This window comes from Gigantopelta aegis, chromosome 6 (genome assembly GCF_016097555.1).
Source record: "Gigantopelta aegis isolate Gae_Host chromosome 6, Gae_host_genome, whole genome shotgun sequence".
Taxonomy (NCBI): Eukaryota; Metazoa; Mollusca; class Gastropoda; order Neomphalida; family Peltospiridae; genus Gigantopelta; species Gigantopelta aegis.
Genome location: NC_054704.1, coordinates 89,381,475 through 89,406,811, shown reverse-complemented (window position 1 = coordinate 89,406,811; position 25,337 = coordinate 89,381,475). Strand labels below are relative to the sequence as shown.

Genomic DNA, 25,337 nt, shown 5'->3' with positions numbered 1-25,337 from the left:
ATCAAACACATTGTAGTGATATATCACAGTACATCAAACACATTGTAGTGATATATCACAGTACATCAAACACATTATAGTGATATATCACAGTCTCACAGCAAACACATTGTAGTGATATATCACAGTACATCAAACACATTGTAGTGATATATCACAGTCTGACAGCAAACACATTGTAGTGATATATCAGTCTCACAGCAAACACATTGTAGTGATATATCACAGTCTCACATCAAACACATTGTAGTGGTATATCACAGTCTCACAGCAAACACATTGTAGTGATATATCAGTCTCACAGCAAACACATTGTAGTGATATATCAGTCTCACATCAAACACATTGTAGTGATATATCACAGTCTCACATCAAACACATTGTAGTGATATATCACAGTCTCACAGCAAACACATTGTAGTGATATATCACAGTACATCAAACACATTGTAGTGATATATCACAGTCTCACATCAAACAGTGCAAGCTGAGATCTCGGCTCTTATAACAGTGCACAGTTTTTAAACATTATGAAGTATGTCTTTAAAATACCACATACTGCAAATAAAATAATAAATAAATAAATAAATAAAAATAAATAAATAAGAAAAAAACTCACCTGAATTTAATGACTACTAAAAATAATGTTTACTAATATAACTTAAAAAACTCACCTGAAATATGGATACAGAAATGTTTGTAAACAGATACAAACACACCAAAAGTAACAGATAATGATGTACACTATCTTTTGTAGTCATTAAGAGAAATGTCAATACTACATTCCATACAGAATGTCCAACACAGCTCACATATAGTGAATACTATAAGAGTGGCCATTAAATACTATGGTGCATTCTATTTCTTGAACATACTCAAAAACCAGGTTTAAAATAAACAAAAACATCTTTTCCAACAAACACTTACTTATAGTCCGAACATTCACAGTAAATGTGTTACAGAGCAATCAGTTTTGGATAACTTATACACCACAGAGCAATCAATTTCAATCATGTTTTTTATTGGATGGTATGGCTGTGATGACTAGAAGCAGCCAATCGTATGTCTTTAAACTGATATCACATGTGTGCGTTATTGGTGTGTGTTATCATAAATAACTATGAAGTTATTATCAACAAGTGTTGAAAAAAGTAAAAGTTTGTTTTGTTTAATGACACCACTAGAGCAAATCAATTTATTATTATCGGCTATTGGATGTCAAACATTTGGCAATTTTGACATATAGTCTTAGAGAGGAAACCCGCTACATTTTTCCATTAGTAACAATGGATCTTTTATATACACTATCTCACAGACCAGATAGCACATACCATGGCCTTTGATATACCAGTCGTGGTGCACTGGCTGGAATGAGAAATAACCCAATGGGCCCACTGACGGGGACAGATCTCAAACCGAGCATGCATCAGTGTTGAAAAAATTGCCTTTATGAACAAGTGGTTATTTGTGATTGAATACTATACTAATTTAGAAGACAATGAACTCACAATGAAAAGAATGGCCAGATTCTGCTGTTCTCGCTGTCCGCGGCTGGACCATGAGTTTGTCTTGAGAGAATATTTTGCGAGGACTGGATGGTTCGGAGGGTGGTTGTGAGACTGATGGAATGCTGATGGTCAGTTGGGTCGTCTCCTTGTTAGTAGACACCAATGCTTTGGGAATGGATCGGACATCAATACCACTGCCAGGGGGTGCCAGCACCTGCAATATAGCAATATTTTATAACAGTGTCACAAAATAAAGTTAATTTATGAAATACAAAATGAGTGCGTAATTATTAATTAATACAAAAAATAATTAAGCTGCATTTAATTTCTAACATTTGTGTTAGTAAAAATGACAACATTTATTGTGACAAATATACAGAAAGCCCTCAAAACTGGACTCTCTGTAAACTAGAATTTCATCAAAACCAGATGTTTATCACAGTCCCTTTTTAAAATCAGTACAAACAGAACCTCTCTAAACCAAATACCCCTTAAATCCAGACTTTATAAATTGATCATTTGAGTATCCAGTTTAGCGAGATTTCACTGTATCTAATTTCTATGCATATAAAATTGCTAATTCTTTCATTTCCTTTAATCTTTAGACAGAAAAAAGCGTGGACTACCTCCCCGTCAATGTACACAACTTCTCCCCTGAGAACAACACGGAGAACTTTCCCATGCACACTCATCCCAGCAAATGGCGTCCACTTAGACTTGGTAAACTTCATGGCCTTTGGGATGATCCACTCACTGTCCAGGTCCACTTCAATGTACGTGTCGTCCTGTTCTGGCAGATTGAAGATCCGCTGTGGGTTCGTGTGTAATCTAGACACAATATCCTGCAATCGAACAATACAATACAAACACTTCAGATCTGTGAAGACTTAGTCATACTAACAAAACAAAACAGTATAGTAAGTAGTACTTGAGTTTGAATTTTTAACAATGGAATCAGCACAGTTAAAGTTTGTTAGTTTGTTTTGTTTAACATTAAGATTCATATTCTTAAACAAATTTGCTTTGAATTAAATATTTACATTAAATATTACAACTTAACGTAACGAAATTGCTGTAATGTGTACCAACTGAATGTTAAAAATGATTTGTGAGTGAAACAAGTATTCTGAGAGTACCGCTAAAACAGTAGCTGTCCCCAACCTGGCCCAATACATTTTCCTACATGTATATCCTAAGTTCTAATTCAACACATTTGTAAGAATGAATCTGATTGGATCTCCACTAAATATTTCAGGTGGTAAAATCACCGATATACCGGTCGCAAATTTTCTGGCAGACATACATCATAGGTTAAGCAAAAAACAGGGTTGTTTTGTATTGACGTCCATAAAGACAATTTCTGTAGCGTTCATATTACGTACAGAAGTCGTTAAACCATGAGACGTTTTTATGTCAGAAATGAACACATTATTCTTTATTAGTTGTTATCTAATCACGAGAGCTGATTAAATATGTCAAATTACACATCTATGTTCGAGCTGCTAACTGTCCGACCACCCATCATCTGTTAATGGGCTGCCTAATTCTTACTAAAAATGTGACAATTTCCTATTTAAAATCAACCAGCAAACAGTTTAATTAGAATAGGGATAACCCTACTGTGTTTTCCGATTTGAGGACGTATATCCAATAAAACTAAATTTGCGACAGTAAAACCACCGATATACGTCCTCAAATCGGAAAACACAGTAGGGTTATCCCCTAAATCATGGGCCATAACTCTGCAAAAAACCACAATTCTCATGAAATGAAATGAATGTATGTTTAATGACACCCCGGTACAAAAATAAAATAGAGATCAGCTACTGGGTGTCAAACAGAGGTACGTAATTCCCATAGAAGTCCAACTTAATCTGTAAGAGATCAGCTACTGGGTGTCAAACAGAGGTACGTAATTCCCATAGAAGTCCAACTTAATCTGTAAGAGATCAGCTACTGGGTGTCAAACAGAGGTACGTAATTCCCATGTACGTCCAACTTGATCTGTAAGAGATCAGCTACTGGGTGTCAAACAGAGGTACGTAATTCCCATAGAAGTCCAACTTAATCTGCAACTCAACATGACAAACAGGAAATCAGTCACTATGATTTGGTTGATAGGAACACCAAATAATGGGCAGTTTTTGCTTACCTCTATTGTGATCCGTCCTTCTGTGACCGCGGTCAGTAGGAGAGGCAGCATGGTCTCCAGGCCGGGGAAGCCGGGCGGTGGGTTGCCACTGTCCTTTTCCTCCACAGTGTGGGGGGCTAGAAACAGACAGATGTATCATCAGATTCAAGCATACAATCAAATTAAACACACACCAGAGTAAAATGTAAGAAATTAAGAAGACATTTTCTGCCATCGATAGCTGTTCTTAACCATTTTCACCTATGTCATTACTTCAATAATGAAAACAAATACTGTAAATTAATAGCCATAATTAAGGCCTTTTGTGCTTTCATAATGAAATATTATTGCTGGCCACTTGACATTCAGTGCAGTCTACTTTCAATGTATAGCCACCTTTTGTGTGACACACATATCACCCGCAACAATCTTGGTTACATGTAAAAATTACCATCATATTTTTAAAATAAATACTGACTGGTAATGCATGAAAGAGTTTCTTCAAATTAATGTGCAGACAATCCTTCTGAAATTACAAGAAACAATCTAACAATGAATAGCCAACAGAAGTGTTGTATTAAAGGGACTGTCTTAGAGACATCTTACAATGGCTGCAAACTCAGAAGTCTCTTTAAAAAATATGTTATAATCTGGAATATGAAGTTCACCATGATCAGTTGCAAAGCAGTCGATGATATCCATGTTTTCCCACAATGCCTGCTGGTCTTCCTTTGAGCACAATCTAGGTCGGACCTGTCCACGACCTTCACCAATGACCTTCAAATCATCAGAGGTCAGGAAAAGGTGATGAGGGGCAACCTCGCAGGTTACTTGCAGACCACGTTCTTTGGCAGCACGGATTAGCATAATCTTAAGAAAACAAATTAAAAGGTGTATTATTTAAACTAAATAAAAGGAACATATCTAGTTTAACTGATCTAAATATTCATAATAGCATACCAAGTATATCATTTATAACACACAAATAATATGGCAAACATTTACCCAATTTAAATTCAATTTTAAAAATATGTTTCGTTATTTAACTGAATAACATGATAATATTACACATATAACAAGCATTCTGAGAGTACTGCTAAAGCAATAAATGTTCCCAACGGGACACAACAATTTTTTTATCTCCTAAATTCAAGGGCTATAACCCTGTGACAAATGGGTAAATTGCCATGAAAGTCAAACTTGATCTGTAGCAGTACATGATAAAGATATACACAAAATTTCAGCTCAATATCTAGAGGCATTGTAAAAAAAAAAAGAGTGTGAAAACCATTGTAGATCTGGTATTAATATCTTGTACTGTCAAAGAAACGTGAAAAAGAAACTATTAACAGCTATCCCAGGCAGTCAACTACTCCACCAGTAGTATCGTATGACAATCAAACTAGTATCGTATGACAATCAAGCTAGTATCGTATGAAAATCAACTAGTATCGTATGACAATCAAGCTAGTATCGTATGACAATTAAACTAGTATCGTATGACAATCAAACTAGTATCGTATGACAATTGAATAGTAATATCGTATGACAATGAAACAGTAGTATTGTATGACAGTGAAACAGTAGTACTGTATGACAATGAAACAGTAGTACTGTATGACAATGAAACAGTAGTATCGTATGACAATGAAACAGTAGTATTGTATAACAATCAAACAGTAGTATTGTATGACAATCAAACAGTAGTATTGTATGACAATCAAACAGTAGTATTGTATGACAATCAAAGAGTAGTATTGTATGACAATGAAACAGTAGTATCGTATGACAATGAAACAGTAGTACTGTATGACAATCAAACAGTAGTATCGTATGACAATCAAACAGAAGTATCTTATGACAATGAAACAGAAGTATCGTATGACAATAAAACAGTATTATCGTATGACAATCAAACAGTAGTTCCATATGACAATCAAACAGTAGTTCCATATGACAATCAAACAGTTATTACCGTATGACAATCAAACAGTAGTAGTACTACTGTATGACAATGAAACAGTAGTACCATATGACAATCAAACAGTAGTACCGTATGACAATCAAACAGTAGTACCATATGACAATCAAACAGTAGTATCGTATAACAATGAAACAGTAGTACTGTATGACAATGAAACAGTAGTACCATATGACAATAAACAGTAGTACTGTATGACAATAAAACAGTAGTACCATATGACAACCAAACAGTAGTATCGTATGACAATGAAACAGTAGTACCATATGACAATGAAACAGTAGTACTGTATGACAATGAAACAGGTATTACCATATGACAACCAAACAGTAGTACCATATGACAACAAAACAGTAGTACTGTATGACAATGAAACAGTAGTACTGTATGACAATGAAACAGTAGTACTGTATGACAATGAAACAGTAGTACTGTAATACAATGAAACAGTAGTACTGTAATACAATGAAACAGTAGTACTGTATTGCAATGAAACAGTAGTACTGTATTACAATGAAACTAGTATTTTATGACAATCAAACAGTAGTACTGTATGAAAATCAATCCTGTTACAGGCTGTGCTAGTCCTATCATTCACTGACCTCTGACTTGCGTGCGACATGGCAGATGTGCACTGGTCGCTGGTGGAGATCACTTAAAAGAATAACTGCTGCGGTGGTAGTCTCCTCAGCGTGGACACACAGGGGAAGGTTCTTCGGCCAGTGCTCGAAGTGCTGACAAACAAATATCAAGATGTATTTAAGAAGTAATATCAAATATCTCAGCAATATTTAAAGATAACTTAATAGAGAGAACTTTAATACAATAAATATATAAATATGCTTACATCTATTTTATCCTCTCAGTATTACTTTGTGGTTTAGCATATATTTAGTATACATAAATACACGTAAAATGTTAAATAATTCAGAAAATAACTTTTAAAAACATATGTGATATTTAAACAACAAAGGTAAATTAATGAAAGTTATATAATAAATATATGATATCCTGTTTCAAATATCTCATTATATCTGAAATTTCATGTCAAATTAGTCACTCAAACGGAACTAGTGTAACAGGATTGAAAACAGACATTTTCTATTTATTACTAGTATAAGACTATTTGACCAAAAAACCTGGAGTTAGCTGATGTTATGCGATTAAGGTAGGAAATGTTTTATTTAACAACGCACTCAACACATTTTATTTACGGTTATATGGCGTCAGACATATGGTTAAGGACCATACAGGTATTGAGAGAGGAAACCCGCTGTTGCCAATTCATGGGCTACTCTTTTCGATTAGCAGCAAGAGATCTTTTATATGCACCATCCCACAGGCAGGATAGTACATACCACGGCCTTTGTTACACCAATTGTGGAGCACTGGCTGGAACGAGAAATAGCCCAATGGATCCACCGACGGGGATCAATCCAAGACTAACTGTGCATCAAGCGAATGGTTTATCACTGGGCTACATCCCATCCCTTATGTGATTAGTACCAACCTTCATCCACACAGTGATGTCGTTGAGTTTGAGGGACGTGAATGTTTCGTTGAGGTACATCTTCAGACCAGCTGCCATTCCGTCAATCAACGGCAACGTCTGGGCATTGTCTGCACTCGCTCCAACATACACACCGAAGTCACAACGAGCATTCTCAGAGGCTAACTGCAACAAAATGTTAACACAGTAATTCAAAATGTTTTTACAAAGCTTTACAGGAATTCAAATTTTAACCTTTACCAAGTACCACACAATCATTAAATCTAAAATTTACATTTCAATTTGTATTTTTACAAGCTTTACTGAAATTCAAATTTTAATCTTTATGGATTATAATCTTTATATATAAAAATATCTTTAATTTTTAGTAACACAATTTAAAGCAAGAATGCTATTATATTCACAACCATCATTACCATACAACACAAAAGCCAGGTACTTAAACAAATTTCAAACTAAAATTAAGTTGACTTAAACTAATTGTGAAAAATGGGTACATCACCATAAAAATCACACCTATCTGTAACAGTATATGATAAAGCTATATACAAACTTTTAGCTCAATATCTCTAGGCATTGTAAAAAAAAGAAAAGAAAAAGAAAACTATATGTGGGACAGACGGATGGACAGACAGACAGACAGACAGGACGGAGATGAAACCTATAGTCCCCTCCAGTTAGACCGGGACTAAGAATATAGCTTTATTGACTTGCATCATTTAAAAAAACCCAATATTTATAAACAATAAAACAAGAAAATACATGTATATCTAAAACTCACATAACTATGTAAGACAATGGTAAAGCATGCTAACTTTCTACCCTACCTTTCTAGTGAGATTAAAGGCCGATTGGTCAATAGTGGGAGGATTGGTGTTTGGCATGGCCAGAATCATAGTTATCCCCCCTGCCAAGGCCGCAGACGTCGCAGAGGACCAGTCCTCTTTGTGAGTGGCTCCTGGCTCTCGGACGTGCACATGGACATCGATCAAACCTAAAACATTGTATTAGAATGTCAGGCCAAATCATCCCGATAGTACAAAATACTTAACAAATGTGAAAAATGGTGCACCGATACATAGCTTAAACCTTTGTGAAATTAGAAAACTGTTAACACATATATCTGTCTCCATCTTGCATTCATTTCTGTCTCATTTGTATTTGTTCTTTAAAATTTAACATAATTTAAGAAATTCCTTTGTTTTTATCAGACAAATCATCAAGACTAGTGGCTTGATAACTGACTATAAATTATGATGGCTACAAAACAGTCGGACTAACAGTATCACTTAATTTTAGGATGGCTTGTTTTTAAAAAATCTTAACTACAGATATGCCATATACTGATAAACTGGTACCCTTTTAAAGAAAACCGACTGGTATATCAAATATCATGGTATGTGCTGTCTTGTCTTCCTACATGTCAGATTACCAAATGTTTGACATCCAATAGCTGATAATTAATTAATCATTGTGCTCTAGTAGTGTTATTATACCAAATATTTTTTTGGTAAGCCAGACAGAGCTAAAAGATATTTTACCTGGTAATCGGATAACCTTCTGAGATGAAATGCAGTCTATGTGTGTCTTCATGGGAGGAGCAGTTTTCAAACGTTTCAGTGCCTGCAAGAGTGAAATAAATGGGTCAGAGGAAGAAAAGTATTTGAGATGAACTTGTTATGTTCAATGTTACAATATGGTGTTTTAACTCGAGGACTGGTCAGAAATGATAAAAGATGACATTCCTCAAATCACACCATTTCATATGGATAAAATAAAACAAATGTTACAGTGAATTAAATATAATTTTGTAATATACGACTTCTGACAAATCAACAAAGATACACAACAAAAAGTCAAAATAAAATTACCATTTGGCATTAAGGTGTACTGTGTTGTATAAAGGAAGTTTTATAATAAATTTTATCTCATATAATAAAAAAAAAAAAAAAAAAAAAAACCTAAGAATTTTTTTCAAATTTCATAGCTGGAAGAACTAGACCTTCAAAACAAAACATAAAAATATACTGCTCGAATTATTTTTCTCAACATTCTGTAAACCCCCACTGTACTGATGGACACATCATTAATAAAAATATATTTAAAAATTCACAAGAAAACTGAAATACAAATTTTAAAAGAATGAACACAAAAATATTAGTTTTTCTCAACATTCTGTAAACCCTCATTGTACTGATGGAAACACCATTATAAAAATTTATTTAAAAATTCAGAAGAAAACAAAAAAACAGTTTAAAAAAAACAAAAATTAAAAATTTGAGCCTGTCATGGCTTATTTAGTTTTATAGATTTTTAAAAATTTACCTCCACAAAGAGCTTGGTACACTTGACGTCAGTGATGAGGGGGACGGAGTAGTCGACGGCCATGCGACGAGTCTTGTAGCCCTGCGTCATGAACGACGACGCTTTGTGCGCCCCGCTGCTACGCAACGGCAGGTTGATCACGAGGTCAAACATGTTCTCTGCCAGGTACTTCGCGATTGTGCCCTGCTCAAAGCCATTCTTGCTGTCTCCGTTATCTTCATAAGGCCAGTCAATGGCACTTACCTGAAATAACATATTAAACAGCATAACAGATTTACTCAAATTTGTAAGCACTGTGCGCTTATCTCATAAAATGAAGGAAAATTGGAAAATGAGAGAGAGAGAGAGAGAGAGAGAGAGAGAGGCGAGAGGAGAGGAGAGGAGAGGAGAGGAGAGGAGAGGAGAGGAGAGGAGAGGAGAGAGAGAGAGAGAGAGAGAGAGAGAGACACACACACAAACACACACACACACACACACACACACACACACACACACATGTATGGCATAAAGATAACAACAGTAAAGTGCCTCAGTGCTCACCTTGAAACCATGTTCATTGTAGAAGTCTGCAGTTCCCATGCTGGCGAACAAATCATAGCCCAGTTCCAGCAGAGTCTTCACTGTCGGAATCAGTTCCAATTTGTACTGTAGAGAAAGACAAATCTAAATAAAGCAAACTGGCACAGCATGCAAGCAGCGTCTAACTGGAGATCAGCATCTATCTAAATCTGTCCCAAAGACTAGTTCTCCACAATTTAACACTGCAACAATTACAACACATAGTGTTCTTATTAACAGGTGAATTTTTTCTATTACTCAAAATGTACAACTATTTAAAAAGGCTAATATCATGATGTAATAGTACAAATATTTAGAAATGCTAGTAACATGATCTAAACAGATTTTGAAGTATTATCAATCAAGAGAAATTCATTCTAACACTAGATCAAAAGTGGGCTCACATTATTATAACAGGGAATTGCAAACCTTGTAACTGCCGATAGAAAGCAGGATGTTCTTGTGAGGTATTTTGAACACAAACCGTGTAACTGCCGATAGAAAGCAGGATGTTCTTGCGAGGTATTTTGAACACACACTTTGTAACTGTCGATAGAAAGCAGGATGTTTTTGCGAGGTAAATTGAACCCAAAACTCGTAACTGCTGATAGCAAGCAGGATGTTTTTGTGCAATATTTTGAACTTAAACCTTGTACCTGTGGATAGAAAGCAGATGTTTTTGCAAGGTATTTTGAACACAAACCTTGTAACTGCCAATAGAAAGCAGGATGTTCTTGCGAGGTATTTTGAACACAAACCTTGTAACTGCCGATAGAAAGCAGGATGTTTTTGCGAGGTATTTTGAACACAAACATTGTAACTGTCAATAGAAAGCAGGATGTTCTTGTGTAGTATTTTGAACACAAACCTTGTAACTGCCGATAGAAAGCAGGATGTTGTTGCAAGGTATTTTGAACGCAAACCTTGTAACTGCCGATAGAAAGCAGGATGTTTTTGCGAGATATTTTGAACACAAACCTTGTAACTGCCCATAGAAAGCAGGATGTTCTTGCAAAGTATTTTTAACCCAAACTTTGTAACTGCCAATAGAAAGCAGGATGTTCTAGCAAAGTATTTTTAACCCAAACCTTGTAACTGCCGATAGAAAGCAGGATGTTCTTGCGAGGTATTTTAAAGCCAGTGCTGATCTGGCCTTTCAGGTAGGCTTCATATCGGTCTTCTCCAAACCCAACCACCTCGCCCGTGCTGGCCATCTCGACACCAAGCAAAACATCCGCTCCACGGAGGCGGGAGAAAGAAAACACTGGAACCTGCATCACAACAAGCACCACAGTCTTTAGTTAACTCTCTAAATAATATTATGTGGTGACAAAAACATATGAACATATTTGAATGCTGTGACAAGTTACACAAAAGAATGTGTAATTGGCCAAAGAAAAATAAAGGAAAGCAATATGGTGCAAATAGTCTTACTTGTCATTTATAAAGTCCCAAAGGTCAGTTAAAAGTTTGTTTTGTTGAACGACACCACTAGAGAACATTGATGTATTAATCATCGACTATTAGATATCAACCATTTAGTAATTTTGACATATAGTCTTAGAGAGGAAACCCACTACATTTTTCCATTAGTAGCAAGGGATCTTTTATATGCACCATACCACAGCCTTTATTGTGATACACTGGCTGGAACGAGAAATAGCCCAATACAGCCACTGACAGGGATCGATCACAAATTGACCACACATCAAGCAAGCACTTTACCACTGGGCTACATCCTACCCCTCCCAAAGGTCAGGTTAATGCAGTTGTATAAATATTATGTCACTTATTATAAATAACATCACAATGAATATTATAATATGAAAACTGAAATTTTGAACAAAACTTTACATTAATGTCACTAAGCATTCAACAGTTAGTCCAAGCAAGACAGCTTTAATATGGACATGGCCATAAACAGGTGTAGCAAGTGCTTATATTTATACAGATGACACAAATAGTAAAAATACCTTGACTGCAACTTTTCCACAACCGTGTATCACATCAATGGGATCCATCGAGTCGCCCATTATCAGACGTGTTGCCACGGCAATGAAGTCAAGATCCAAAGCTTTTGAAACAAAGGGAAATGATCGGGAGACTCGGAGATTGCACTCAATCACTTTGAGCTGGTTGTCCTGAAAATAGAACAGAACTTATCTTAAAACTATTTGTAATCAGATATTTGTCCATCATAATACCTTCAAATATGGTGATATTTCCAGAGAGTATTAAAGATTCTCTCAGCAAAATACAAAATAACAACTATTAAACATAAATTTATTAGTTTGTTTCATATACCACAGGTAATACACTGTTTGTATATTAGTTGACACTTGATATATTATTTTAAGTAATAACTTTGAAAAGAAAGAAGATATAACTTGTGTAGATGTTAAATAAAATATAAAAGTTTTACATACCTTGGCAATGACTTGCAGATTAAAAGGCCCAGTGACCTCCAGAGCTCGACTTATTGCACAACAGATTGCTTTTATTTTTGCCAGCGTCTCGTCGTTCAAATCCTGTGGTGGTGTCACCAGAGTTGCGTCCCCTGAATGGACTCCTGCGTTCTCCACATGTTCTGACACCGCCATGCAGATTACCTCCCCTTCACAGGCTACAGCGTCCACATCAATTTCCTGGTGTTAACAAACAAACAAATATTACAGCTAAGTGAAGCATTATTAACTTTAGGTACAGATTTATTTCCCCAGTGATCCTAATCTTCATATTTACGTAAAGATTCAGTTTGAAATTAATGCATCTTCAATGAAAAAGGTTTCCTTAATTTTAGTACATGGATAATTTCAAACTTGTTAGAATATACTACAAGTAGTGTTCAAACTTAAAGTGGCAAACTCTAGTTGCATATTTTTTTTACTAATAGAACTGTTTTCTCAATAACTGAAATCAGACATTACTTTGATTTTATTGTTAAGATTATTTCTATCCATATATCCGAGATGTTTCTGGTCATCCTGGTGTTTGTAATACCACAAAATAAATTTGTCATGTTTTAAAAAATGCACATACCTCTGAGAAGAAATGGTTATGGAGACAAGTTTTAGGCTATTTGTTATGGGTATTTCTCAGTTTCAACATCACAAACTCTTGTCTAACTCTACTGTATACTTATCCAAATGAGTTACAGGTGTGTACAGTAACCAAATTTAGGGTATGCAACTTTAATGTAATAAATACAATTATCCTGACCTTTGCCTCAAGTATGAACTTTGAAATGACAACTGGGTGTTCTCTACACACGGCGCTGGCTTGTGACAGATATGTCTCCAGGTCCCGTGCTGTGTACGCGACATTCATCGCAGCACCACTCAACACATAAGACGGTCGTACCAGGCAAGGGAAACCAACTTCTAAACAAAAGTTTGTAGCACTCTGAAATAAAATATAAATAAACAAGTTCAGTCACAGTACTAATAAGCCTGTTTCATTTTGTGTGTCATATCAAATAATAGTTTCATGGACAATTGATTGAAAACATATTTTATTGCATGAACAGCAAAAGGGCTACGCTAAAATGTATGCGATTCAAAACCTCAATATAAGTCTTGCTTGGAAAATTTTCTTCTGAAATGTCCTAAGCAGGATTCTAGAAGATTTATATAGTAGGCGATGGAAAATATTTTACTTTCATCAACAACAGTATATTCACAGGAAGATGTGCAGAATATTCTATAGATTAACTTCAATAATTTTCTCTCTGTACACATAACGTATAAACAAATTTACCTCCACTGTGGAGAGCTCCTTCCACAGAGGTTGACAGATTCCCATGTTGTCCAACATGCGAGAGAACTTGAACCGATTCTCTGCATTATCAATACTTTCAGCACAGGTACCAAGGATGTGAGCCTGAATACAGAACAAGAAACATTGTATGCAACAGACTCTGTTTTCACTAAATTGGTGTGTTTCCATTAAGTCACTAAGAACGCTGTTTAATGTATGAAAATACCAAATCATTGGGACCGAATAACAAAGCTATCTTAAGCTCTCTAAAATCACACCATTCTTGCATGTATGTTTGCATTTTTCTGCTAGATAACAAAGTTCCAAGCATTTAATGAATTAGGCCTCAGGTTTATAAATTGGATTAAATAGTTATATTTGCCATACTATGAGCCGAAACTGCAACAATATAGTTCACAAGAAATAAAATTAAGATAAATTTTGGACAAAATGGTTATTATAATAGTGAAATACAGAAGACGAAAATAGATTTAGCTATCATACCCAGGGCTTGAACTTAAGAATTTGTCTACCACAGCAGTTTTTAAAAGAACTGCCATGGGTGAAACATCCCACTGACAACAATTTTTCGCCTGCCTAAGGCAATTTTTTTGAAAGTGACTTTTGCAGCAAATAAACATGACTGAAAGGTTATTATTCTGTATGTAGACATATTTCAAATATTAAATATTGGCAGATAATGTACTACCTATTGCCATTGTTGAGGAGCTTTACAGATGTAGCATTGCTCTCTACCTACGGCAATTTATATCTCAACGACAGCAACTGCTGTCGGTGTCGTCGTTAAGTTCAAGCCCTGCATACCATATGATATTTTAAGAACTTGTTAGAAAAGCTTGAAACAAACCACCACCAGTTGATGCTTAAGTTTTTAATTATACTCTGTAAGGCAGTAATTTCAGTAAGCAATGTTTACCTGCTGTCTATAGAGATCCATGGCAATGTTGTTGGGCAGCTGTCCACCCATTGATAGGATGATTCCTTCCGGGTTCTCAAGGGAATAGATGTCCATCACCGTCTGTAAGAGAAGATATACTGACTGACTTACACAACAGAACACACAGTTATTTCCAGGTAATAAGAAACAGAATTACACCCAGGTATTACTATTACACATACTCGTTTAACTACTAGTAATTCAACAAAAAATGCATTATTTTAAAATGGTTAACTATTAAATTAGCTATAGAAGAATAAAAGAATCCTATATTTAGTACAGTCATTTATCAAAAACTGCCTAAACTCCCAACAATCCAAAGAAAAATACAGAAACGTATGGTGGGAGAGGGTTTCATGGGTCAAATTCTGCCCCATACCCACTCAAACAATTTAATTTTTTTTTTCAATATATTATGAAAGAGCATGTCTCAACCCCACACCAATAATCTTCGCTCGCCAGTCAAGACTCTGCTCCATGATAAATTTCTGCACACATGCAGCTGTAATATGTTATAAAAATTCTAAAGTTTGGGGAAATATTACATATTCAGCAGTGATGAGTAAGAGAAAGTAATTTTTAGAGAAAAACCTCATATCATTTTCTCTTTTCATCAATACTTACCTGACCATTGACCTATGGTACCTCCCCCCCAAATCCCATGAACTGGCCCAAATAGCCTAACATCCAATCAAATTATCAGGTTATGTATGAAAAGAAAACAAGTTTATACCTCAAATGAGATTTCATCAAAGTAGAGACGGTCACACATGTCGTAGTCTGTGCTGACTGTTTCTGGGTTGTAATTCACCATTATCGTCTTCTTGCCCATCTTGGAAGAAAAAATAGGTCATGCAAGTTTAAATTAAGGCAACAAATTAATGGTAAAAATCTACATATTATCACAATAAAAGAGGCAAAACAAAAAAACATGCTCATCTTTAAATCCTTATACGGTTGACTATACTTGTGGAGAAAAAAAAGTTAACCGATGATGTCATTTTTTGTGACAATATTAATTATTATAATGATTATGTTGGAATCTGTTTATCTCAATTTACAGCCTCAAACCCAAAACATCATATGTTCAGTTTTAGTCAGGCCTACAACAAAGCTTATATAGCTTTATGCTTTCAAGAAAAGCAAAATGCTTTTATTTATTTCTACGAGTTACAATTCTTTCACATTAGAAAATCAGAAAATAAAAAGTTTGTTAACGTTTGTTTTGTTTAATGACACCACTAGAGCACATTGTTTAATTAATCATCGGCTACTGGATGTTAAGACATTTGGTAATTCCGACATTTTTGCTAATGCAGCAAGGGATCTTTTATATGCACTTTCTCAGAGACAGGAAAGCACATACCATGGCCTTTCTCCAGTTATCGAGCACTGGTTGGAACAAGAAAAAACCCAATCAGCCGAATGGATCCACCGAGGTGGTTCGATCCTATGATGCAAGCACCTCAAGCGAGCACTCAACCAACTGAACTAAATCCCACTCCCACCAGAGAATAAAGCAAACACAAAACTTATTCATAAAAACTGCAGAAAGTTGAACTGTTTAATTCAACTGATTTTTTTTTCATGCTAACATACCTTTCTGATCTGTCTGATACAGTTGACTGCACACCAGTCAAACTCCACGCTGCTGCCGATGCGGTACACGCCAGACCCCAGCACCATGATGTATCCCCCGGGGAAGGACAAGTCGTGCTCACTGCCGTTGTACGTCAAGTAAAGATAGTTCGTCTGAGCCGGCCACTCGGCCGCCACCGTGTCAATCTGCTTCACAAACGGCAGGATTTCCTGGTCGCGGCGAGACTTGCGGATAAATAATTCAGTGCTGAAATAAACAATGTCATTTACTTATTAGATATATAGTATATGACGTTCATAAACTTCAAAGAGCAATTGTTGACATAACTTAACCAGTGGAAAACTTAAATATTTTTATTACTAGCCATGTTTAGATAAAGATCACTTGGAGAGATCTGGGAATGAAAAGTTGATGTTTGTTTTGTTTAACAATACCACTAGAGCATATTGGTTAATTAATCATTGGTTGTTGGATGTAATTTGGCCATTCTGATATACACTCTTCAGAGGAAACCCGCTATAATTTTCCATTAGAAGAAAGGAATCTTTTATATGTACTTTCCCACAGAAAAGACAGCTCATAGCACAGCCTTTGGTATACCAGTAGAAGGGCACTGGCTGGAACGGGAAAAACCCAATGGGTCCATAGGTTTGCTCCTATGACCCAAGCAAATGAGGCAAGTGTTCTACTAACTGAATCCTGCCTTGGTCTAGGAACAAAGCTGAATGACAACAGAATGTCTAAGACAAAAGACGATATTAAAAGTATGGCAGAGGTAAGTAGATTAATATCGTTGAAACAGCTTACGACAACGCCATATCACCCAATGTGCAACGGACTGGTTGAACGTTTCAATGGTACACTGAAACAGATGTTGAAAAGATTGTGTGCAGAATGTCCCAAAGACTGGGATAAATATTTAAGTGCAGTTTTGTTTGCATACAGAGATGCTCCCCAAGAAAGTTTGGGTTTCTCTCCCATTTGAGCTGGTGTATGGACATACAGTTAGAGGATCAATGACCATTCTCAAGGAACTATGACAAAGGAAATGGACGATCCGCAGGTAAGATCAACTTATCAGTATGTAATTGACTTGCGTGAGAAACTGGAATCTACCTGCCAGTTGGCCAGAGAAAGTTTGGAGAAAGCTGAGAACCGACACAAGTTTTATTACAACAGAGGAGCAAGAGAGCGAAACATGAAGGTAGGTGACCAGGTTCTCATGTTGTTACCTACAGATGATCACAACAAACTAACGTACCATGTTGGCTGAACATGACATTAAGCTACTGTCAGATACTCCTGTCAGGGTAAAACCGTATCCGTTGCCTTACTCAATGCGTGAAGTGGTGAATGAAGAGGTAAGAAAAATGTTACAAATGGGTGTAATTGAACATTCTAATAGTCCTTACTCTTCTCCCATAGTAATTGTCAAGAAGAAAGACCAGACAAATCGTTTCTGCATTGATTTTAGAATGATCAACAAAATCAGTGTTTTTAATGCAGAACCAATGCCAAATGCTGGTGAAATATTTGCCAGATTAGTAGGAAGTAAGTACATCAGTAAGTTGGATTTGTCAAAAGGGTATTGGCAGTTACCCATGGCTGAAACGGCTAAACAAGTGACTGCTTTCCAGACTCCTATGGGTTTGTTTCATTTTAATGTCATGCCATTTGGACTTGTAAATGCACCAGCCAGTTTCAGTAGACTTATGCGGAAACTTCTTCAGAACATGACAAATACGGACAATTTCATTGATGATATAATTGTCTACACCTCCATGTTTAAAGAACACATTCAAATACTGAGGGAACTGCTTTTTAGACTAAGGAAAGCAAATTTGACAGCAAAACCCAGTAAGTGTTTTATTGGTTTCCAAAGTTTAGAGTATTTGGGACACATGGTTGGAAATGAAAGACTGGAGCCAGTGCCAGGTAAAATCAAAGCTATCAGAGAAGCAGATAAACCAGGGACGAAAAAACTGGTAAAGTCATTTCTAGGACTAGTGGGGTTTTACCGTAACTTCATTCCAAATTTTGCTACTATTGCAACTCCTCTTATGGATTTAACCTAGAAGGGACAACCTAATAAGATACAGTGGGGAGATGCACAAGAGAGAGCATTTAGTAGTTTGAAGAATACTCTGGTAAATTCTCCAATTTTGAAATTGCCAAATGTGGAAGAGCAATTTATTCTACAAACGGATGCCTCAGAAAAAGGAGTAGGGGCAATTCTGTTGCAGATGGAAGAAGGTATGAAAATGCCAGTGGCATATGCCAGTAGAAAGTTCAGAAAGGCTGAGCTTCACTATGCTACCATTGAGAAAGAGTGTCTAGCTCTAGTTTGGGCTGTACAGAAGTTTGAGAGGTATCTTTATGATAGTTAGTTTGTAATTGAAACAGATCATCAACCATTGGTTTATCTTAGCAGATCGAAGATGGCAAACGCAAGACTGATGCGGTGGGCATTGATTCTTCAACCTTACAGGTACAAAGTTGTTGCTATCAAGGGATCAGAAAATGCAGGTGCAGATTTTTAAAGTAGATTGTAAATATGTTTGGATATGGTGAAATTAAGAAAGTGCTTCGCACTTTTCCTTAGAGGGAAGGAAATGTCACAAGTTGATTTACTTGTGTACATTTGGATATGTTTTACTCATAGTGGTGCGTTACTTTTTCCCGCTGTTTAGTTTGATGTTTAGGGCCGCACGTGTAATCCGTGCATGGAATTTTCCATTGCTGGCTGCTGTGACAAAACCAGTGTGGGTCGCATTGTTCAATTAGTTGGACCCAGATAGCTACAGGCTTTGCACGTGTTGGAAAGTTATGACAAGCGGTAGAGATATGTAGGATTTGGCGTGGACAGCTGGGGTGAGTACTGATTTTTGTACATTGTTTTATTTGGCAGAATATTTTAAATAGCATTTAATCAAAATTGCGCCACTTTGAGCATTTGTATGGTGTAGTTAAGAAACCAGTTGTATATAATTAGTTAATAGTTAAATGTTATGTAGTTAAATATTATGGATTTAATTAGCGTGTATTTAAAAGTTTTACAACATATATAGGAAATATTGCAGGTATCAAATGTTCATAATGAGGTATTTTAAGAACTTGTGTTAGGATAGTTGTTCACAATTTATGTTCCGAGATTCCACTGTGTATTAGCCTACAAAATAGTAGTAGAATCATTTTGTGACAAGGATATGGCTAGTATTTAAGGTGTATGGTATATGGTGAATAGTTAAAGGTAACTATTGGTTATGAAATTAATTTATTTCATGTGTGCACATTTGCAGAACTGTCGCCGACAGTTGATTTAGGGGTCGTGTCGTTGAACACAATATTTGTATGTTGACCCATTTTTCTTGTAGGTTTTAGTTTTGTTTGTTGGTGGTTTTGAGGCTGAGATGGTTGCCATAGCCATGAGAGGTAGACGAGTTCAGGAGACGTACAGACGTCACAGCCATTAGTGATTTTGCAGTTTGAGACAGGAACTGTCGTTGACTTGGAGAAACATGGAAAATGGAATAGTGGAACAGATTTGTGACCATGAAGTCAATATGAGCATTTGAAGGACACTTGGGATGTATAGTGAACTTTTGACAGTTGTTAATTTTAAACACAGTGAACGCTGAATAAGAGCATTTTGAATTTAATTAACTATTTATGTTTGATTGTGAAAGGTTGAAATTAATGTTGTAGAATTGTCTATTTAAAAGGGGGAACATAACTTTGTAATTTGGTACCATGAAGCTTTGTTAAACCTGTGTTTTTGTTTATTTTATTTTAATATATTTATATTAACTCTAACTGGGTTGTTGTTATTTTTGTTGAGAAGTTCAAGTAGTAACTGAATCATCCCTTGGTCATACCTGGTTGTGACACCATGTTTGATTGAAATCTGCCTGGTGTAACTTGAGAAGAAGTCGAAAATGCCTTGGCCAATCAGAGGCTAGGTTGGCCATCTTGGAATTTAATTGGTCAAAAAAACAAACAACACTTGATCAGGTCCACGAGAGGATCATTTGTATTAAGTTTTGTTGAAATTTGCCTGATGGAACTTGTCTCTCTCTCTTTTGGACTTTGAATCAGCCCGAAAAATAACAACACTTGGTCAGGGCCACTAAAGGATCATTTTTACCAAGTTTGGTTGAAACTGGAGAACTAGACAAAAATGTGTAAAGTTGATGTACGATGGACGACTGATGAGACATAATCGTATCAGCTGTTTGAAAGCTACTAAACAATATTTTATTACTAAAAAGATACCAGTATCATGCACTCAGTTGGCGTAAGGCTGACAGCAGTTTAAAAAGTAAAATACCAACCTTTCAACCACCACTGCAATTTGGGAATCGGAAAAGCCAAGTTGTTTGGCAGTCAGAATGATCTCCCTTGGTAACTGGTTTGTCTGAAATGTCAAATGAAATATTTTTAAAAACTATCTATGACTTTAAAATGAATGTTAAATTATAAAGTTAACATGCCAGACTTTAAAAAAAAAAAGGTGCAATAATAAGAAAATAAGTTAAGAAATTTAATTAAATTAATGCGGAATAATAATTTTAAATAAGAAAGTCTGAGTATATAAAGATCAATTACATATGGCTTTTTCTTCAAAGCAAAGAAACAACTGGATAATTCTGACACATGGTCTTGAAGGAAGAGCTACTACAGTTTTTCATTTCCAGCAAGAAATCTTTTAAATGCACATTCCCAGAGACAGGACAGCACATACCATAGCCTTTGAATTTACCAGTTAGAGGGAAGTGGTTGGGACAGGAAAACCCCCAAAAGGTCTGCAAATTGGGTTCGACCGTATGACCCAAGCACCTCAGATACATGTTGTACCAATAGAGATTGATCCTGCCCCATTTAATACTAATGAAAGAATAAATAACAGAAGACAGGAATCACACACTTTCTTCTTATAGTTCTCCATGATGGTGATGTGGTTGATGATGTTTTTGAACTTGTGTAGGAACCAGTGGTCGATCTTGGTGAGTTCGTACAGTTTATCCACCGTGTAGTTCTGCCGAAGCGCGGCTGCGATCACGAAGATACGCTTGTCTGTCGGGTTCTTCAGCTCCTGTAACACACACAAACATGTAATCACATCACTCATCTCACTTATGTAGTCAAACATCACCGTGACTCAATTTATTCAATTCTTTACTTAATTTTAATCATTTACAGCCAACAGACATATTACAGGTCACAATCAAAGACTTTGTTAAATTTTACATGTACATGAATACGATAACTGTACACCATAAAGTGTATTTAATAAATGCAACAGAATCAACAGAATTTAGAATGTTATTCCTTTTATTTTAATACTGTAACTTGATGCAAAATAAAAATAAAGTTTGTTTTGTTTAACGACACCACTAGAACACACTGATTTTATTAATCATCGGCTATTGGATGTCAAACATTTAGTAGTGTCTGAAACAAAGATAGATGAATGAAGGAATATGGATAAATGTTCATTTTGTTTAACGACACCACTGCAGCACACTGATTTTATTAATTATTGGCTATTGGATGTCAAGCATTTGATAATTATGACACATCGTCTTCAGAGAAAACCTGCAACATTTTTCCATTAGCAGCAAGGGGGATACAAAACAGTGTGCATACACAAAATTGAATATATCAGAATGTCTTGCCTCCTCTGACCAGTTCTGCAGGTACGGATCGAATCCCTTGACAGTCTCATCCATCATACGCAGAGCTTTCTGAAAGGCTTCTTCAAACTTCCGGCCAATCGCCATCACTTCTCCCACGCTCTTCATAGAGCTGCCAATCTGTAACAGAAGAATGACACTTCATTAAAAACTATATATATTGATTAATCGGTTGCAACAAGAACTATTTTAATGAAAATAATATTAACACATATATAAAACAAAGTGTATTGACCAAACAAAATAAAATGACCACCAAAGTGAAGCTTTAAGAGTTTAAAGTTTGTTTTGTTTAATAACACCACATTGATTTATTAATCATTGGCTATTGGACGTATAATCTTACAGATGAAACCCGCTATATTTTTCCATTAGTTGCAAAGGATTTTTTATATGCACCATACCACAGACAGGCTAGCACATACCACAGCCTTTGATATACCAGTCGTGGTGCACTGGCTGGAATGAGAAATAGCCCAATGGGCCCACCAACGGGGATTGATCACAGACCATCTGCACATCAGGCGAGCGGTTTACCACTGGGCTATGTCTCACCCCTGACGTTTTAAGAAATCGTAAATTTAAATATAATTTGAGAAGTTATTTTTTAATGTTTTAAACAATTATAACTCCTGGTAGATATCACTGATTTATATTAACAGTATAAAAAACAAACAAGTTATGTGGATATCTTTATTTTGACCAATATTGGAATTAACAACTTTCATAATAACTGTCTTCAACTCTTTTTGTTAGTCACTTCAAGCAACACATTTGACTTGTGCATAAATATATATTTTGTTTAATTTTGATCATTAAAATTTTCAAAATGCAGGGCTAGTTCTGGGCACTCATCAAATTTGCCCAAATAATTTTTAATTTTTTTAGAAAATAACTGGGTTTCTGCAATTTTTGAAGTTTAGTAGATAATTTGGCAAAATTTTCTTCTAACCCACAGCTAGCCCTGAAATGTATATTGTAATTTTTTCATATTAAGAAAATATTAGAATAAATCTGAAATACACTAGCTTTCTTATAAACGAACACACAGATTCAAGACAAACCTTGGTAGAAACTCGACTGAACTTGGCCAGATCCCACCTGGGTATTTTGACAACACAGTAATCCAAACTTGGTTCAAAGCATGCTGTAGTGGAGTTGGTGACAGAGTTTGTTAGTTGTGACAGTGGAATTCCCAGCGACAGCTTTGCAGCGACGTACGCCAGGGGATAACCAGTCGCTTTACTAGCTAGAGCCGAACTACGAGAAAGTCTGGCATTCACTTCAATGATGTAATACTGAAACATAGAAACCAGGTGACAAATAGAGTACAGTTATGTTATTATGCTGTTAATTCATAATATTCACTTCAATGATGTAATACTGAAACATAGAGACCACATGACAAATAGAGTACATTTAGGTTATTATGCTGTGAATTCATAATATTCACTTCAATGACAAATAGAGTACAATCAGGTTAATAACATAAGACTCAATGTTGCAAAACATACACACAATCAGAAATTCATAATATTATTGTCAATGATTTAATGCTAACATCAAGACCAGGTGACAAATAGAGTACAATTATATTATTAACATAAGATTGTTAGAAAATGTACCTACAATAATTAATTCATAATATTAACTTCAATCAAATAATACTGAAACAAGGAAGCCAGGTGACAAATAGAGTACAGTTAAGTAATTTTGTTGCAAAACATATTAATTAATAATATTAACTTCAATGATGTAATACTAAAACATTGAGAGCAGGTGACTCATAGGTACTGGACGTTACCTGTTGTGACAGCCGGTTCAGGATGTACTGGACGTTACCCTGTTGTGACAGCCGGTTCAGGATGTACTGGACGTTACCTGTTGTGACAGCCGGTTCAGGATGTACTGGACGTTACCTGACAGCCGGTTCAGGATGTACTGGACGTTACCTGACAGCCGGTTCAGGATGTACTGGACGTTACCCGACAGCCGGTTCAGGATGTACTGGACGTTACCTGTTGACAGAGCAGGTTCAGGGTGTTACCTGTTGGGAGAGCGGGTTGAGGGCATACTGGATGTTACATTCGCCCACCACTCCGATGTGCCGGATCACCTTGATGGCCGTCGTCCGCAGCATGTTGTACTCTGCGTTGGTCAGCGTCTGGCTCGGAGCCACAACAATCGACTCTCCCGTGTGGATGCCGAGTGGATCCACGTTCTCCATGTTACACACCTGAACAAAACAAAGTTTCAGCTCAATACCGTGAGGCATTGCTAAAAAAAAAGTCTGGAAAGCGAAATTTCATCTCTTAAGTTCAAGGGACATATCTGTCAAAAATTGCCATGAAAGTCAAACTTGATCTGTATGAATACATGATAAAGTTATACACAAAATTTCAGCTCAATTTCTCAAGGCATTATGAAAAAAGCATCAAGATAACTACATGTGAGACAGATGGATGGATGGACAGACACACATAGACAGACAGATGGATGGACAGACACACATAGACAGACAGATGGATGGACAGACACACATAGACAGACAGAAGGATGGAGATGAAAATATAGTCCCTTTCAGCTGGTCCGGTAGGGGACAAATAAAGTAACACATCTATCATATTCTCTTCTTGCAATAGTTACAAATAAAGTCATTAAGTGATGATGATATTAATAGATGAATGACATCACATGCAAGACATGCTGTACAAAAAGCTATTTAACAGAGCAGAAATACTTTTCACCAATGGCAAGGTTTAAAAGCTGACGACAATACATCCCTTAAGACATCGCTATGTATGATTACGACAATCATTATCATTTTACCGAATGACTGTTGAACATATTTTTGCAGATACATTTTGTAAATATGCTTTTATTAACCATCTTACTAGGTACAAACATCATCAGACTCTAACTGTGGGATATTTCTGATGACACTCACCGTGATGCAGTTATCGTAGGCATCTCGTACGACTTCATACTCCACTTCCTTCCACCCTCTCAGAGACTTGTCGACCTGGACCTGACTGGTGTGAGCAAACGTTGCAGTGGCAAGGGTAAGCAGCTCCTCCCTGTTGTCGGCAAACCCTGAGCCTAGCCCGCCAAGAGCAAACGCTGCCCGGATCATCACTGGGTAGCCCAGTCTTTCTGCTGCCTGCACCACCTGGTGAAACACAAACAAACGTACTCTTTAATTACATGCACTCCAGGAAATTAATGATTTTCTGCCATTAGATTTCAAACATGGAGTAAAACCATATCATATATATTTTACCTGACAGTCAGTCAACAATTACCTGACAATGTAAGTC

The 25,337-nt window shown here is 36.2% G+C and overlaps 1 protein-coding gene across 1 annotated transcript in view; it reads right to left on the bottom strand.

The window, feature by feature from the left end:
* LOC121374889 (CAD protein-like) overlaps positions 1–25,337 on the bottom strand; it is a 60,171-nt gene that overhangs the window by 20,131 nt on the left and 14,703 nt on the right. Inside the window, 24 exon segments of the mRNA XM_041502010.1 lie at positions 1,509–1,722; positions 2,135–2,350; positions 3,661–3,776; positions 4,308–4,509; positions 6,223–6,354; positions 7,131–7,295; positions 7,958–8,124; positions 8,672–8,753; positions 9,456–9,698; positions 9,996–10,100; positions 11,102–11,284; positions 11,987–12,154; positions 12,440–12,658; positions 13,233–13,415; positions 13,770–13,892; positions 14,707–14,808; positions 15,461–15,559; positions 16,327–16,573; positions 20,659–20,741; positions 21,252–21,419; positions 22,003–22,140; positions 23,085–23,318; positions 24,068–24,256; positions 24,968–25,189. Coding sequence (XP_041357944.1) covers positions 1,509–1,722; positions 2,135–2,350; positions 3,661–3,776; positions 4,308–4,509; positions 6,223–6,354; positions 7,131–7,295; positions 7,958–8,124; positions 8,672–8,753; positions 9,456–9,698; positions 9,996–10,100; positions 11,102–11,284; positions 11,987–12,154; positions 12,440–12,658; positions 13,233–13,415; positions 13,770–13,892; positions 14,707–14,808; positions 15,461–15,559; positions 16,327–16,573; positions 20,659–20,741; positions 21,252–21,419; positions 22,003–22,140; positions 23,085–23,318; positions 24,068–24,256; positions 24,968–25,189 — 4,000 coding nt within the window.